Below are 18,017 nucleotides of genomic sequence, written 5' to 3' on the forward strand. Positions count from 1 at the left end.
TTCATATATTCTTCATATATTGTGTTGTGTATATTATGTAAACATTTCACACATGTTTTTCAAAGCCTACATTGCTGATGCAAAGCAGAAAAAGACTGACAATTTAGCAAATGATGAGGGGTTAAATATTAATATATTGGAAATATAGTATAGTAATTATTAATCACTATAACAAATAATTTAATCTAAAGAAATGGTATCAGTGCAGCTTCAGAATATTTAGTCAGAACCATGTACGTTCATAGCAGAGGTGGGGACTCGAGTCACATGACTTGGACTCGAGTCAGACTCGAGTCATTAATATTAAGACTTTTGACTTGACTTGAAAAAATATTCAGAGACTTAGACTTGACTTGGACTTTTACACCAATAACTTGGGACTTGAATTGGACTTGAACCTGTTTACTTGCAAAGACTTGATTTTTTTACCCCAAATCTAAATTTTAAAACGCATATTAATATTTATAATGTGCGCCCCATTAATTTCATTTCCGTCCTTCTGACGCAGACCGGTCCTCTGCTTTTCCACACTCTGTACGTTGTGTGTGTGTGTGTGTGTGTGTGTGTGTGTGTGTGTGTGTGTGTGTGTGTGTGTGTGTGTGTGTGTTGTAAACCATACAACGTGGGAACTTCGACCTGAATACACACCAATAAAGTGGGGACGTGTGTCATCGTGGGGACCTAAAATCGAGTCCCCACGAAGTTAACCATTGTAGCATGTATATTTCGATGAGATACACCCCCACCAAAAATATCTCAGAAGTCCCCAGCATGACCACAATCACGTCAAAAGTGTGCGAGTGTGTGGGAGGCACCTGCTCAGAGTGTGTACACGCCACCTGTGGCCAAAGACTGTAAAACAGAATCGGGTAGCACACTTTATCACGTGGTACAGCAACGATGCACTCTGATTGGTTGAAACTGGAAACAATGAAAGTATGAGATTTTTATATGTATATATATATACAATATATATATATACACTTGTAAATTTGCCTTTATTTTATTAATAATATATTTATTTACCACTTGTTTTGTAATAATGTTGCTCTTAATTTCTTGTTACTTTTGTTGTAATTAGTCACGCCAATAAAACTGAATGAATCAATATGAGCCAATAAGGTTGCAGATTAGCAAGCAATTTAGTTCTCGGCGTCGGAGAAGCTGCGCTTCGTATGTGAGTTGGTTTTGGCTGTGAAACGACATGTTTTATAGTTTAAAACTACTTAAAACGATAAGTGCTTCATTAACCAGACTGTGGTGGAGTATAAACCATTAATAGTGCCGGATATGTTACATGTTAGCGTCAGTACCGCAGCGTTCGGACTTGTAGTTAATGCTAGTTAGCTTTCATCCCTTCTGATGCGTTTAACCCACTCCGTAAAGCAGCCCGCTACTGTTACTATTACACTGTATGCACATTCACTGTTTATTTAGATTTGTTAACCTGTACATCGGGAGTGAGGTGTTTATTTGGCGCGACCACCTGAATTGAGTGGAAGGAGAAAAACACCGATAAATGACGCGACTTTACACATCACCACGGCTCGCGACAAAGCGGGGCTTGAGATTAAATACATTGATTCGTTTAAAGGTGAGCAAATCTGACGAGGTTAAAGTAACTCGGAGTAAAGGTGTATGTTCACTGGTCAGTGCGGTCAGTGCGGGTTGTGTCCGTAAACAAGGTCGGGGAGTGTTCGCCGTGTCCCGGTTCAATAAAGGAGAGTTCGTTCTGGAGTACAGAGGAGACCTAATCAGCTCCGAGGAGAGTCAAAAAAGACAGAGAGTTTATACCAGCGACCCGAGAGGATTCATGTTCGACTTCATCTGGCACGGAAAGTTCTGAACGTGAGTATTTCTTCATACATTTAAATGGCGTTCATGGTTAAATGGCTTGGTGTGTTTACGAGGATAGGAGGGGGTGGGGGTTGGGTGTTCGTCGCCGTTTCCGAGCCTTTTAAATTCATTACCATTCCGATTATTCAACTCTGTGTGTAACGATTTAAGCGGGCAGGCGTGACGCAGATGCAGGGTTTAAAGGGGTTTATTAAATAAACAAAACCGAGCACGAAACAGAGGGAAAACTAGGCATGGAGAAACAGGATTGCTACCAGTCAAGCTGTCGTACCTCGGGCTACTGCGCATGCGCATGCTACCTTCACGTCAGTGTTTAGCTAGCCCACAATTGTGCGCTGCCAGCTGTTTTGTCTCTTGGATTAAGGGTGAATATTGCCCATTTGTCATATTTAATCATATTGCAACATAAATCTTTTTGCATTTTGCTTTATCAACAATTGTTAAATATTTTTGTTAATATCCTAGGAAAGACCTAGGATATTAAAATAAATATTTTTAAATATTACTATATTATGTGTTTCTAACACATGTCTGCTGGTCAGTTTGTTTTACCCTTGCCAATAAATAATCGTTCTTGATTTTATCCATCCGTTTATTCCGTCCTACACTAACTAGTGTTAGTTGATTGACCTTGAAATGAGCACTTCTTAACGCTTAACATTCGTTCTGTTTGGCTATTTTACATTTCTAAAGCAACTTTCTTAAATACAAATAACCATGTAACGTTAATAACGTTTGCACAGTCACAATCACAGTGGGTTTCTAAGACATTCCTTAAGCACAGCGTTCTAGTAATCAGTACATGACTTGATTAACTCATTGCTGAAAGCACGTTCTGATAAGCTAATATAGCCTATAAAATGCTCATACCTACATTATTATTGCTAGAAGCATATACCGATAAGATAATATAACCTATAAAATGATTGTTCCTACCTACAGTATTAATGCTGCATGCACGTTCTGATAAGGTAAAATAGCCTATAAATTTATCGTACCTACACACAGTATTAATGCTGCATGCACGTTCGGATAAGGTAAAATAGCCTATAAAATTATCGTACCTACAGTATTAATGGTAGAAGCACGTTCAGATAAGGCAATATAGCCTTTTAAATTATTGTACCTACCTACAGTATTAATGGTAGAAGCACATTCGGATAAGGTAATATAGCCTATTAAATGATCGTACGTACAGCTACTGCTGCGGTAGTACATTTTGACAAGGTAGTATGCATCGATATATATATCTATAATTTTGTGCAATGGGTGTGCACTGACACTGACGTGAAATTATCGTGTGCATGCGCAGTAGCCCTACATTGGAAAGCTCAACGAGTAGCACAGATTTTCTGAACACCGGCAGCGACAGACATTAAACACCTCGAATATGACGTGAAAGGGGAACAAACTAGCGAACAACACGGGAACAACAGCAAGCAAACGACATAGAACAAACACTACAAAGGGAATACAAAGCTACCAGGAACTCTAAAGCACTTTACCGAAATGCGAAACTAAAACGCTCAGGACAAGGGAACTAAAATGGTGAACAACGCGGCACATACAAGAAACAATGAGAACAGACGGGCAAGAAGGAGAGTAAGCCAAAATAGATGAGGGGAATTTAAACACTGACTAGGGGAGAATTAAAGAAGGCACAGCTGAAACGATGAGAAGGGGCAGGGACACAAGGTACAGGGCGTGACAGACAGAGGGGAAACAAAGGAAATCAAGAAAAAAGGCCGGGCTAGGACGAACGACATGACTGGGGCAGGGGTCGGAGCTAGACGTGACAATGTGCCATTTTCTATTTGTTTCCCTGATGAAAAAATAAAACAGCTAGTCTGTGTTGGTCAAACCTTGCTGGTTTGGCCTGTGCTGTTTTTTGTCAGGGTTATGTGTAACATCTATATATACAGGGCTTTGTAGTCATTCTACAACACAAAGTATTTAAGCAATGACAGTTGTCGTTACTTAATAGTAGGGCTGGGTATCGATTCAAATTCCAAGAATCATTCCGATTCTGAAGATTAAGAATCGATTTATTTCGATTTAATCGATTCGATCCGATTCGATCCAATTCGGGGTTTAGTGTTATTAAAAATGTATTTGAGCTGTTTCCTGACTATGAACAGAAGCAACATGATATAAATCATCATGATCATAAATCTACCTTCAAGAAAGGTAATCCAGGACAATAAACAGAGGACATCTTTGAGGTGTCTGCAACAGTGGACTCCTACTGGGACACTAACCAGTGCATTATTATTATGATTGAAATAATTAAGAATTCACCCAAAAGCTGTTGCTACCAAATGCATTTTTATTTTAAAAGTGCTCACACTTAATAAACTGAAAGTATAAAATGTAAACGTGTATTTTTCTTTAAAGTGCAAATATAAGAACAGAACTGTCATGTTATGGTCCCCGACCCCTCCCTTTTGGGCGTGTGTTAACTGCGTCTACTTGTCTGCGTCTGTAGATCTCCGTGGGTGCGGGTGCGTCTTGTGATAATCCGTCTCACCTCGTGGGGTTTGTGCGTTCGCGCAGCGTCCGGTGCTCGTCGTTGTTTGAGTCGCAAACGTTCTATGTAAACGTGTTTTATGTGCGCTGTCTGCGCTTCGGTAAATGTAATAAACGTAACGATTTGGAAAGTGCAAAGGATTCTGTCTCGTCCATCGCCTTGCGCCCAACGTTACAAGAACATTTTTAACTTTTTTAAACTGTAAAAACACTGGGTAAACTGTCAGTGACATGGACTAACTGTAAATAGTCACTGACACTGGATAAACTGTCCTTCTGTTTTTAGATTGCCGATTTGACTATCGTCGTTACCGGCACTGTCCGACGCCATGTTGTTTTACAGTTAGTTAGACCGAGCACGCCTGCGTGAATTCAGTGACGAGGCGGGGGTAAAAGTTCACTAAAAAATCGATCTTTGGACGTACGAATCGATTATCAGATCATCATATGCGAATCGATTCTGAATTGGAAAATCGATTTTTTCAACACAGGCCTACTTAATAGAGAAAGAATACTGTAAAGGGTTTTAGTTTAATAATAATATGAGCAAAATTAATGTATTATAAGAACTTTGCTATACGATGAAATGACTGGAAAGAATGCAATGTTATAATGTTAAGCTTTATTATGGTATTTTATTCAGCAACTGTCATGACTAAACACCTTTTGTCCCCAAATAATCATGTTCTGTTTGTTTAAATTCAGTGTTGATGCTGCAAAGGACGATGGCACTCTCGGAAGACTGGTTAATGATAACCACATTAACCCTAACTATAAAATTAAGAGAATCGTTGTGGAAGGAAGACCTTGGTTGTGTCTTTTTGCTTCAAGAGACATAAATACTAGAGAGGAGATTACTTATAATTATGGAGATGGTGATTGTCCCTGGAGGAGCAAAGTAAGAATGGTACTTCTTGTAGCTATGGTGCATAGTTAGATACCAAATTGTGAATGTATTTATAAAATGGTATATCAGTTATGTAAAAGGAACTTTGGGATTTAAGCTTTCTGTTATTCTTATTTTAAATAACATTTACTTACCAAACTCAGAATAGCAGTAGTCTTTAATCCCAAAGTTACTTTTACATAATGAATACAACATTTTAGAAATGCATTTCTACATTAGATGGAGTGCTAAATAGTGACTGTTGTGTCTGTTTCAGGTGACAAAAACTACAATGGCAGCAGACAGTAATTGTTTGGAGTCAGACTGTTCCATTGGAGATGATCAGCATTGCACTGACCCTCAACAGCAAGAGTCTCCTTTCAGCAACACGGTAAGAAACTGTTCTATTTCATGTGTTTTTCACTGGGTAAACGTCAAGTCCCCACAATGTACAATGTATCCTGACAGTGATGGCAGAAGATTTCAGTCCGTAAGTGGTGCACTTCCCCCACTGAGTCCCCACAATATCTTTTAAAGGGAAACCTGTACACTAAGTCCTCACAAAACACCTACCTAAAATTGTATTTTTAATGTAAGTATATATATATTTCTTTGTTATTTGGTGTGTTTAGCTTACAAATACTTTCTACCACATAGCAGTTTCAATAAGTTTGTACTTTTGGGCTTATTAGTGACTGTTGTGTCTGTTTCAGGTGACAAAAACTACAACGGCAGCAGACAGTAATTGTTCGGAGTCAGACTGTGCCACTGGAGATGAGTACAGAGGAGACCTAATCAGCTCCGAGGAGAGTCAAAAAAGACAGAGTTTATAACAGCGACCAGAAAGTATTCATGTTCGACTACATCTGGCACGGAAAGTTCTGGACGTGAGTATTTCTTCATACATTTAAATGGTGTTCATGGCTAAATGGCTTGGTGTGTTTATGAGGATAGGAGGGGGTGAGGGTTGGGTGTTCGTCGCCATTTCCAAGCCTTTTAAATTCATTACCATTCCGGTTATTCAACTCTGTGTGTGTAACGATTTAAGCGGGCAGGCGTGACGCAGATGCAGGGTTTAAAGGGGTTTATTAAATAAACAAAAATGAGCACGAAACATAGAGGGAAAACTAGGCATGGGGAAACAGGATTGCTACCAGTCAAGCTGTCGTACCTCGGGCTACTGCGCATGCGCATGCTACTTTTACGTCAGTGTTTAGCGTAGCCCACAATTGTGCGCTGCCAGCTGTTTTTTCTCTTGGATTAAGGGTGAATATTGCCCATTTGTCATATTTAATCATATTGCAACATAAATCTTTTTGCATTTTGCTTTATCAACAATTGTTAAATATTTTTGTTAATATCCTAGGAAAGACCTAGGATATTAAAATAAATATTTTTAAATATTACTATATTATGTGTTTCTAACACATTTCTGCTGGTCAGTTTGTTTTACCCTTGCCAATAAATAATCGTTCTTGATTTTATCCATCCGTTTATTCCGTCCTACACTAACTAGTGTTAGTTGATTGACCTTGAAATGAGCACTTCTTAACGCTTAACATTCGTTCTGTTTGGCTATTTTACATTTCTAAAGCAACTTTCTTAAATACAAATAACCATGTAACGTTAATAACGTTTGCACAGTCACAATCACAGTGGGTTTCTAAGACATTCCTTAAGCACAGCGATCTAGTAATCAGTACATGACTTGATTAACTCATTGCTGAGAGCACGTTCTGATAAGCTAATATAGCCTATAAATGCTCATACCTACAGTATTATTGCTAGAAGCATATACCGATAAGATAATATAACCTATAAAATGATCGTTCCTACCTACAGTATTAATGCTGCATGCACGTTCGGATAAGGTAAAATAGCCTATAAAATTATCGTACCTACACACAGTATTAATGCTGCATGCACGTTCGGATAAGGTAAAATAGCCTATAAAATTATCGTACCTACAGTATTAATGGTAGAAGCACATTCAGATAAGGCAATATAGCCTTTTAAATTATTGTACCTACCTACAGTATTAATGGTAGAAGCACATTCGGATAAGGTAATATAGCCTATTAAATGATCGTACGTACAGCTACTGCTGCGGTAGTACATTTTGACACGGTAGTATGAATCGATATACACTGCTCAAAAAAATAAAGGGAACACTTAAACAACACAATATAACTCCAAGTCAACCACACTTCTGTGAAACCAACCTGTTCAGTTAGGAAGCAACACTGATTGTGAATCAATTTCAACTGCTGTTGTGCAAATGAAATAGACAACAGGTAGAAATGAGAGGCAATTAGCAAGACCTCCCCCTATAAAGGAGTGGTTCTGCAGGTGGGGACCACAGACCACTTCTCAGTACCTATGCTTTCTGGCTGATGTTTTGGTCACTTTTGAATGTTGGTGGTCCTTTCACACTCGTTGTAGCATGAGACGAACTCTACAACCCACACAAGTGGCTCAGGTAGTGCAGCTCATCCAGGATGGCACATCAATGCGAGCTGTGGCAAGGTTTGCTGTGTCTGTCAGCGTAGTGTCCAGAGGCTGGAGGCGCTACCAGGAGACAGGCCAGTACACCAGGAGACGTGGAGGAGGCCGTAGGAGGGCAACAACCCAGCAGCAGGACCGCTACCTCCGCCTTTGTGCAAGAAGGAACAGGAGGAGTACTGCCAGAGCCCTGCAAAATGACCTCCAGCAGGCCACAAATGTGCATGTGTCTGCACAAACGGTTAGAAACCGACTCCATGAGGATGGTATGAGGGCCCGACGTCCACAGATGGGGGTTGTGCTCATAGCCCAACACCGTGCAGGACGCTTGGCATTTGCCAGAGAACACCAGGATTGGCAAATTCGCCACTGGCGCCTTGTGCTCTTTACAGATGAAAGCAGGTTCACACTGAGCACATGTGACAGAGGTGACAGAGTCTGGAGACGCCGTGGAGAGCGATCTGCTGCCTGCAACATCCTTCAGCATGACCTGTTTGGCAATGGGTCAGTAATGGTGTGGGGTGGCATTTTTTTGGAGGACCACACAGCCCTCCATGTGCTCACCAGAGGTAGCCTGACTGCCATTAGGTACCGAGATGAGATCCTCAGACCCCTTGTGAGACCATATGCTGGTGCGGTTGGCCCTGGGTTCCTCCTAATGCAGGACAATGCTAGACCTCATGTGGCTGGAGTGTGTCAGCAGTTCCTGCAAGATGAAGGCATTGAAGCTATGGACTGGCCCGCCCATTCCCCAGACCTGAATCCGATTGAGCACATCTGGGACATCATGTCTCGCTCCATCCTCCAACGTCACGTTGCACCACAGACTGTCCAGGAGTTGGCGGATGCTTTAGTCCAGGTCTGGGAGGAGATCCCCCAGGAGACCATCCGCCACCTCATCAGGAGCATGCCCAGGCATTGTAGGGAGGTTATACAGGCACGTGGAAGCCACACACAATACTGAGCCTCATTTTGACTTGTTTTCAGGACATTACATCAAAGTTGGATCAGCCTGTAGTGTGTTTTTCCACTTTAATTTTGTGTGTGGCTCCAAATCCAGGCCTCCATTGGTTAATAAATTTGATTTCCATTGATGATTTTTGTGTGATTTTGTTGTCAGCACATTCAACTTTGTACAGAACAAAGTATTCAATGAGAATATTTCATTCATTCAGATCTAGGATGTGTTATTTGAGTATTCCCTTTATTTTTTTGAGCAGTGTATATATCTATAATTTTGCGCTATGGGTGTGCACTGACACTAACGTGAAATTATCGTGCGCATGCGCAGTAGCCCTACGTTGGAAAGCTCAATGAGTAGCACAGATTTTCTGTACACCGGCAGCGACAGACATTAAACACCTCGAACACGACGTGAAAGGGGAACAAACTAGCAAACAACACGGGAACAACAGCAAAAAACGACATAGAACAAACACTACAAAGGGAAAAACTAAGCTACCAGGAACTCTAAAGCACTTTACCGAAATGCGAAACTAAAACGCTCAGGACAAGGAAACTAAAATGGCGAACAACATGGCACAAACAAGAAACAATGGGAACACACGGGCAAGAAGGAGAATAAGCCAAAATAGATGAGGGGAATTTAAACACTGACTAGGGGAGAATTAAAGAAGGCACAGCTGAAACGATGAGAAGGGGCAGGGACACAAGGTACAGGGCGTGACAGACAGGGGGGAAACAAAGGAAATCAAGAAAAAAGGCCGGGCTAGGACGAACGACACGACTGGGGCAGGGGTCGGAGCTAGACGTGACAATGTGCCATTTTCTATTTGTTTCCCTGATGAAAAAATAAAACAGCTAGTCTGTGTTGGTCAAACCTTGCTGGTTTGGCCTGTGCTGTTTTTTGTCAGGGTTATGTGTAACATCTATATATACAGCGCTTTGTAGTCATTCTACAACACAAAGTACTTAAGTAATGACAGTTGTCGTTACTTAATAGAGAAAGAATACTGTAAAGGGTCTTAGTCTAATAATGATATGAGCAAAATTAATGTATTATAAGAACTTTGCTATACGATGAAATGACTGGAAAGAATGCAATGTTGTAATGTTAAGCTTTATTATGGTATTTAATTCTGCAACTGTCATGACTAAACACCTTTTGTCCCCAAATAATCATGTTCTGTTTGTTTAAATTCAGTGTTGATGCTGCAAAGGACGATGGCACTCTCGGAAGACTGGTTAATGATAACCACATTAACCCTAACTATAAAATTAAGAGAATCGTTGTGGAAGGAAGACCTTGGTTGTGTCTTTTTGCTTCAAGAGACATAAATACTAGAGAGGAGATTACTTATAATTATGGAGATGGTGATTGTCCCTGGAGGAGCAAAGTAAGAATGGTACTTCTTGTAGCTATGGTGCATAGTTGGATACCAAATTGTGAATGTATTTATAAAATGGTATATCAGTTATGTAAAAGGAACTTTGGGATTAAAGCTTTCTGTTATTCTTATTTTAAATAACACTTACTTACCAAACTCAGAATAGCAGTAGTCTTTAATCCCAAAGTTACTTTTATATAATGAATACAACATTTTAGAAATGCATTTCTACATTAGATGGAGTGCCGCTAAATAGTGACTGTTGTGTCTGTTTCAGGTGACAAAAACTAAAATGGCAGCAGACAGTAATTGTTTGGAGTCAGACTGTGCCACTGGAGATGATCAGCATTGCACTGACCCTCAACAGCAAGAGTCTCCTTTCAGCAACACCGTAAGAAACTGTTCTATTTCATGTGTTTTTCACTGGGTAAACGTCAAGTCCCCACAATGTACAATGTACCTTGACAGTGCTGGCAGAAGATTTCAGTCCGTAAGTGGTGCACCTCCCCCACTGAGTCCCCACAATATCTTTTAAACGGAAATCTTTACACTAAGTCCTCACAAAACACCTACCTAAAAATTGTATTTTTAATGTAAGTATATATATATTTCTTTGTTATTTGGTGTGTTTAGCTTACAAATACTTTCTACCACATAGCAGTTTCAATAAGTTTGTACTTTTGGGCTTATTAGTGACTGTTGTGTCTGTTTCAGGTGACAAAAACTACAACGGCAGCAGACAGTAATTGTTCGGAGTCAGACTGTGCCACTGGAGATGATCAGCATTGCACTGACCCTCAACAGCAAGAGTCTCCTTTCAGCAACACGGTATGAAACTGCTCTATTTCATGTGTTTTTCACTGGGTAAACGTCAAGTCCCCACAATGTACAATGTATCCTGACAGTGCCACTGAGTCCCCACAATATCTTTTAAAGGGAAACCTTTACACCAAGTCCTCACAACACACCTACCTAAAAATTGTATTTTTAATGTAAGTATGTATATATTTCTTTGTGTTATTTGGTGTGTTTAGCTTACAAATACTTTCTACCACATAGCAGTTTCAATAAGTTTGTACTTTTGGGCTTATTAGTGACTGTTGTGTCTGTTTCAGGTGACAAAAACTACAACGGCAGCAGACAGTAATTGTTTGGAGTCAGACTGTGCCACTGGAGATGATCAGCATTGCACTGACCCTCAACAGCAAGAGTCTTCTTTCAGCAACATGGTATGAAACTGTTCTATTTCATGTGTTTTTCACTGGGTAAACGTCAAGTCCCCACAATGTACAATGTACCCTGACAGTGCTGGCAGAAGATTTCAGTCCGTAAGTGGTGCACCTCCCCCACTGAGTCCCCACAATATCTTTTAAAGGGAAACCTTTACACTAAGTCCTCACAAAACACCTACCTAAAAATTGTATTTTTAATGTAAGTATATATATATATTTATTTGTGTTATTTGGTGTGTTTAGCTTACAAATACTTTCTACCACATAGCAGTTTCAATAAGTTTGTACTTTTGGGCTTATTAGTGACTGTTGTGTCTGTTTCAGGTGACAAAAACTACAACGGCAGCAGACAGTAATTGTTTGGAGTCAGACTGTGCCACTGGAGATGATCAGCATTGCACTGACCCTCAACAGCAAGAGTCTTCTTTCAGCAACATGGTATGAAACTGTTCTATTTCATGTGTTTTTCACTGGGTAAACGTCAAGTCCCCACAATGTACAATGTATCCTGACAGTGCCACTGAGTCCCCACAATATCTTTTAAAGGGAAACCTTTACACTAAGTCCTCACAACACACCTACCTAAAAATTGTATTTTTAATGTAAGTATGTATATATTTCTTTGTGTTATTTGGTGTGTTTAGCTTACAAATACTTTCTACCACATAGCAGTTTCAATAAGTTTGTACTTTTGGGCTTATTAGTGACTGTTGTGTCTGTTTCAGGTGACAAAAACTACAACGGCAGCAGACAGTAATTGTTTGGAGTCAGACTGTGCCACTGGAGATGATCAGCATTGCACTGACCCTCAACAGCAAGAGTCTTCTTTCAGCAACACGGTATGAAACTGTTCTATTTCATGTGTTTTTCACTGGGTAAACGTCAAGTCCCCACAATGTACAATGTACCCTGACAGTGCTGGCAGAAGATTTCAGTCCGTAAGTGGTGCACCTCCCCCACTGAGTCCCCACAATATCTTTTAAAGGGAAACCTTTACACTAAGTCCTCACAAAACACCTACCTAAAAATTGTATTTTTAATGTAAGTATATATATATATTTATTTGTGTTATTTGGTGTGTTTAGCTTACAAATACTTTCTACCACATAGCAGTTTCAATAAGTTTGTACTTTTGGGCTTATTAGTGACTGTTGTGTCTGTTTCAGGTGACAAAAACTACAATGGCAGCAGACAGTAATTGTTTGGAGTCAGACTGTGCCACTGGAGATGATCAGCATTGCACTGACCCTCAACAGCAAGAGTCTTCTTTCAGCAACATGGTATGAAACTGTTCTATTTCATGTGTTTTTCACTGGGTAAACGTCAAGTCCCCACAATGTACAATGTATCCTGACAGTGCCACTGAGTCCCCACAATATCTTTTAAAGGGAAACCTTTACACTAAGTCCTCACAACACACCTACCTAAAAATTGTATTTTTAATGTAAGTATGTATATATTTCTTTGTGTTATTTGGTGTGTTTAGCTTACAAATACTTTCTACCACATAGCAGTTTCAATAAGTTTGTACTTTTGGGCTTATTAGTGACTGTTGTGTCTGTTTCAGGTGACAAAAACTACAACGGCAGCAGACAGTAATTGTTTGGAGTCAGACTGTGCCACTGGAGATGATCAGCATTGCACTGACCCTCAACAGCAAGAGTCTTCTTTCAGCAACACGGTATGAAACTGTTCTATTTCATGTGTTTTTCACTGGGTAAACGTCAAGTCCCCACAATGTACAATGTACCCTGACAGTGCTGGCAGAAGATTTCAGTCCGTAAGTGGTGCACCTCCCCCACTGAGTCCCCACAATATCTTTTAAAGGGAAACCTTTACACTAAGTCCTCACAAAACACCTACCTAAAAATTGTATTTTTAATGTAAGTATATATATATATATATTTATTTGTGTTATTTGGTGTGTTTAGCTTACAAATACTTTCTACCACATAGCAGTTTCAATAAGTTTGTACTTTTGGGCTTATTAGTGACTGTTGTGTCTGTTTCAGGTGACAAAAACTACAACGGCAGCAGACAGTAATTGTTTGGAGTCAGACTGTGCCACTGGAGATGATCAGCATTGCACTGACCCTCAACAGCAAGAGTCTTCTTTCAGCAACATGGTATGAAACTGTTCTATTTCATGTGTTTTTCACTGGGTAAACGTCAAGTCCCCACAATGTACAATGTATCCTGACAGTGCCACTGAGTCCCCACAATATCTTTTAAAGGGAAACCTTTACACTAAGTCCTCACAACACACCTACCTAAAAATTGTATTTTTAATGTAAGTATGTATATATTTCTTTGTGTTATTTGGTGTGTTTAGCTTACAAATACTTTCTACCACATAGCAGTTTCAATAAGTTTGTACTTTTGGGCTTATTAGTGACTGTTGTGTCTGTTTCAGGTGACAAAAACTGCAACGGCAGCAGACAGTAATTGTTTGGAGTCAGACTGTTCCATTGGAGATGATCAGCATTGCACTGACCCTCAACAGCCAGAGTCTTCTTTCAGCAACACGGTATGAAACTGTTCTATTTCATGTGTTTTTCACTGGGTAAACGTCAAGTCCCCACAATGTACAATGTATCCTGACAGTGCCACTGAGTCCCCACAATATCTTTTAAAGGGAAACCTTTACACTAAGTCCTCACAAAACACCTACCTAAAAATTGTATTTTTAATGTAAGTATGTATATATTTCTTTGTGTTATTTGGAGTGTTTAGCTTACAAATACTTTCTACCACATAGCAGTTTCAATAAGTTTGTACTTTTGGGCTTATTAGTGACTGTTGTGTCTGTTTCAGGTGACAAAAACTACAACGGCAGCAGACAGTAATTGTTCGGAGTCAGACTGTGCCACTGGAGATGATCAGCATTGCACTGACCCTCAACAGCAAGAGTCTCCTTTCAGCAACACGGTATGAAACTGTTCTATTTCATGTGTTTTTCACTGGGTAAACGTCAAGTCCCCACAATGTACAAAGTGCCTTGACAGTGATGGCAGAAGATTTCTTTGGGCTTACAGTGAGTCCCCACCATGGTGTTTAATCTGCAAGTTGTCAGATCAAGTTGTTGACTGATTAAAATGCAGTTGTCTCAAGTGTTCTTTCCTTGGTAGTCTTTCTACATACTGATGCTTTTCAGACTGATTTGTTAGTTTAATTGAGGTCTAAACAGTTAAACTTTTGGGATTGTCACTCATGCTCAACGGCCGAGCTCTTTTTTTGTGCCTCAGTATGTCTTTAATTATGTAATCCTCTGTGATGTACTGAGTTGGTGACCTTTTTCTAGTCACCATTGTTATTGGATGTACTTTGCCCCTTTTTATGAGTACTTTATTTAACTAGATCTTGATGCAGAAGTGGATTTGGAACCATCTATAAAGCAGAAGCTGGAAACCACTCAATCACGATTGGAACCAACCAGTACCACAAGCGTCGGAGCCAAACGGTACCACTTTAGTTCCCAAAGGTATTGTCTGACACACCATGGCAAGCTGTAGAGATCGAAAAACATTATTATTTGACTAATGTTGTCTTCCGTTTATTCAGGTGTTAAGGTGGTTAAGAAAAGGAAATGGGAAAACGATGAAGTGAAAGCTGTGGAAAAACACCTGAACAGGTTTATTAAAACTTGCACTGTGCCAGGAAAAAAACAGTGTGAGGCATGTATAAAGGCTGAACCTATTGAAAAGACAGAGATTGGTTGGCTGTAGGGGTGTCCTGCAATAGTCGCTGATTCGACTATAGTCGACTATACCCCCTAGTCGACTATGAACGTCATAGTCAAATGTACCATTCTGACTGCATGGGGGTGCCCAAGGATGCAGCTAAGCATTAGTTGTTACATGAAATGTCTTTGTTTTCGTTATATATAGCCCTTTGTCAAATAAAATCATCTTAATTTAAAAATATTTATTAACAGAAATTATGTGTGCGCATTAACAATAGGCATCTTCCTTACTACACATTAATAAATCACACCCTGCAGTTGCACAATCCAAATGAGCGGAGCTAAACACTCTACAGGATCAGCGTCTGCCGAGATTATAATGGCTACAAAAAACTTCAAAAGTATTTTGAAAAAATAAAAGTAAAGTGCAAATTATGCCATCAACGTCTTTCATTTTGCACGACAACAACCAAAATGGCATACCATTTTAAAATGCGTAAGGCGAAAAAAAAACACAGTTCAGCCGTTTGTCATCTCGTCGCGTCTCCGCAAGTAGGCCTATAAACATTTTTTGTTGTTTGCTTTTTAAACCCCGTTACTTGAACCTTTACTTATAATTTTTTTTATATTTTCAAGCAGGCACATTTTATTTAAAATACTTTTGACATTTTGCACAGTGCCTGTTCGATCTGCGCACTGATGGTTAATGTTCTCTAGCGTTTCATTTAAAAATAAATAAGTAAGTAAATAAAAGCTGAATAATGCCAACCTACCATGTTTATTCATTTGTCTGGGTGTTTTAAGTTTTTACTTTGAAGTGGAAAAAAGTTCTGAATTAGAACAGGATCCTGTTTATGGTGCTATAGATAAATAAATAAAAAACCCTGATTCGACTATTAGTCCACTAAAGGGAAAATCCGACTAATCAGATTCGACTATGAAAATCTTTAGTTGAATACATTGAATATAGTTGGCTGTGAAATGTTTTGTAAAGAACAGGATCACTGCTCTTAAAAGGAAGCTGTAAATTTGAACACTCCTTTAGACTATGCATTTTCTTCTGTTCATTGTTCATTATAGAACATATAGTCTCCAAAGGTAAAAAACCTTTGAAGAGACATCTTTAAGGAGTTTACATTTCTCTTTTTTTCATACAATTTTTGTATTTGAGGCTTGGCAGCTTACTGTTGACGAGCTTTTGAAAGGCTTAAAGCATTAAATTTGTTAAAAATACTTCATCACAAATGCAAAAGCTTAAGAGCTAAATAAAGGGCCTGTTATTTAAATAACTATACCAGTTGTCTTTCCTTGCAAATATGCAATCTAGCTGCAACCTTGTTGTTAGTATCTAGCTGCAACCTTAGTTCGTGTCCCCAGATTGTTCATAAGTACCTAAATTGTACAATGGGTTGGTGTGTGTGTGTGTTGGTCCTCACATGGTCTGTCTACCAGAAACTTGTCCCCAGAATGTAGGAAAATGTCACATTGCTTTCTAAACATTTTTTCTGTAATTTAAAGTGATGGCTGCCTTTACAACGTCAATTGAAACGTGAATCTGTAGTTGATTTATTCCTAAAGCATTTAGAAAGGGTAGTCCCCACAATGTAGCTTCCTGCTGGTAGTCCCCGAAAGACGCTTTTACAAGTATGTGTGTGTGTGTGTGTGTGTGTGTGTGTGTGTGTGTGTGTGTGTGTGTGTGCATGAGCTGCAGCACAACCAATCAAATGGGGGGGTCAGCGAACGTGAATTGTTACCGGGCGGGGTGTAAAATGGACACAAATTCCATCTTATATGGAAAGTATTATATCGCGATCGATCGATCGCCAGTAGTTGGTGCCAGAGCGAACTAGTAACTCATTGAATCATAGATAAGGATCAGAGGTAAATAAACTAGATTTTTTTTTCGGCGTGAGAAATCGGATGTGTGACGTGTGAGCGTGTGAAGGCGGTCAAATGCGTGTGTCTCACGCTCAATGCGTGAGAGTTGGCAACCCTGGGTTCTGTATCTGAACTCAGGGAAGATAGCCTCTCTCTGTCACCATCATATCCAGTTCTATCTCAGCATGGATTGTGTATTTGAAGACATCTACGTCGAGAAAAAAATATATTGACAAAAGTGGAGCGAGTTTTCAGCTATGGGGACATCATCCTACGGCCTCATCGTGCACAAATGACATACAGACTTTTGGCCAGTTTGGTCTTTTGCAAATGCAATGCAGAATAGTTTACTGAAATGTCTAAAGTTGCATTCCTGATTCCTGTTAATTGTTCAGTTCTTATATTTGTTTGTCTTGTGTCACTCACACATGGACACACATGTTCTCCAAGAAACCAGATAAGAGAAGAGAGGGAAAAATGCTGTTATGGTTCTTTGTATTGTACTGTGAAAATATCAGCACTTTTTATTTGAACATGGAGTTCTACTTATGACTTTTTCACAGAATATTTATTTCTGGAAAATTGTAGTTTAAAGTATGAATATTTTTGCAGCTAATTTTAACAAATTGAACTGTGCAATAAAGAGGTGTAATTTAATTTTTTTTTATACTTTGTGTTTTCAGTTGCACATGTTTTATCAAGATTTGAGGAGAATTTAAAAAAGAACACGTCTATTATTTACATTTGAAATATACCTGCAACATTGGTAAAAAAAAAAAAAAAAAGACTCGAAAGGACTTGAAATTCCAAGTTTCAGACTTGGGACTTGACTTGACTGTTGCCTGTCTTGACTCGAGACTTGACTTGACTTGACTGTCTTTGCTTGAGACTTGACTCGGGACTTGAGGATAAAGACTTGGACTTACTTGAGACTTGCAAAACACTGACTTGGTCCCACCTCTGCTTCATAGTGTAAATGAAGTGGACTCATATGACTCCTCCCTTACTCTCAAAATGTAGATTTCATCTTGGGCATCGACTCCCCAGCAACTCTGAGGTCCACAGCTGTAGTATTTGAGCTTGCCTGGGATATGAACTCACTGAGC

General features: G+C 39.4%; 1 protein-coding gene across 1 annotated transcript; it reads left to right on the plus strand.

Annotated features, from left to right (window-relative positions):
- The first annotated feature begins 1,128 nt into the window (after nt 1–1,128).
- LOC143484616 (uncharacterized) lies at nt 1,129–14,764 on the plus strand. The gene is made up of 16 exons (XM_076983431.1): nt 1,129–1,848; nt 5,089–5,281; nt 5,547–5,660; nt 5,983–6,156; nt 9,936–10,128; nt 10,397–10,510; nt 10,834–10,947; nt 11,235–11,348; nt 11,676–11,789; nt 12,077–12,190; nt 12,518–12,631; nt 12,919–13,032; nt 13,364–13,477; nt 13,765–13,878; nt 14,166–14,279; nt 14,709–14,764. Exons 4-16 carry the CDS (start codon nt 6,122–6,124, stop codon nt 14,742–14,744), a joined length of 1,404 nt encoding a protein of 467 aa, XP_076839546.1. The 5' UTR covers nt 1,129–1,848; nt 5,089–5,281; nt 5,547–5,660; nt 5,983–6,121; the 3' UTR covers nt 14,745–14,764.
- The last annotated feature ends 3,253 nt before the right edge of the window (nt 14,765–18,017 follow it).

This window comes from Brachyhypopomus gauderio, chromosome 20 (assembly GCF_052324685.1).
Source record: "Brachyhypopomus gauderio isolate BG-103 chromosome 20, BGAUD_0.2, whole genome shotgun sequence".
Classification (NCBI taxonomy): Eukaryota; Metazoa; Chordata; class Actinopteri; order Gymnotiformes; family Hypopomidae; genus Brachyhypopomus; species Brachyhypopomus gauderio.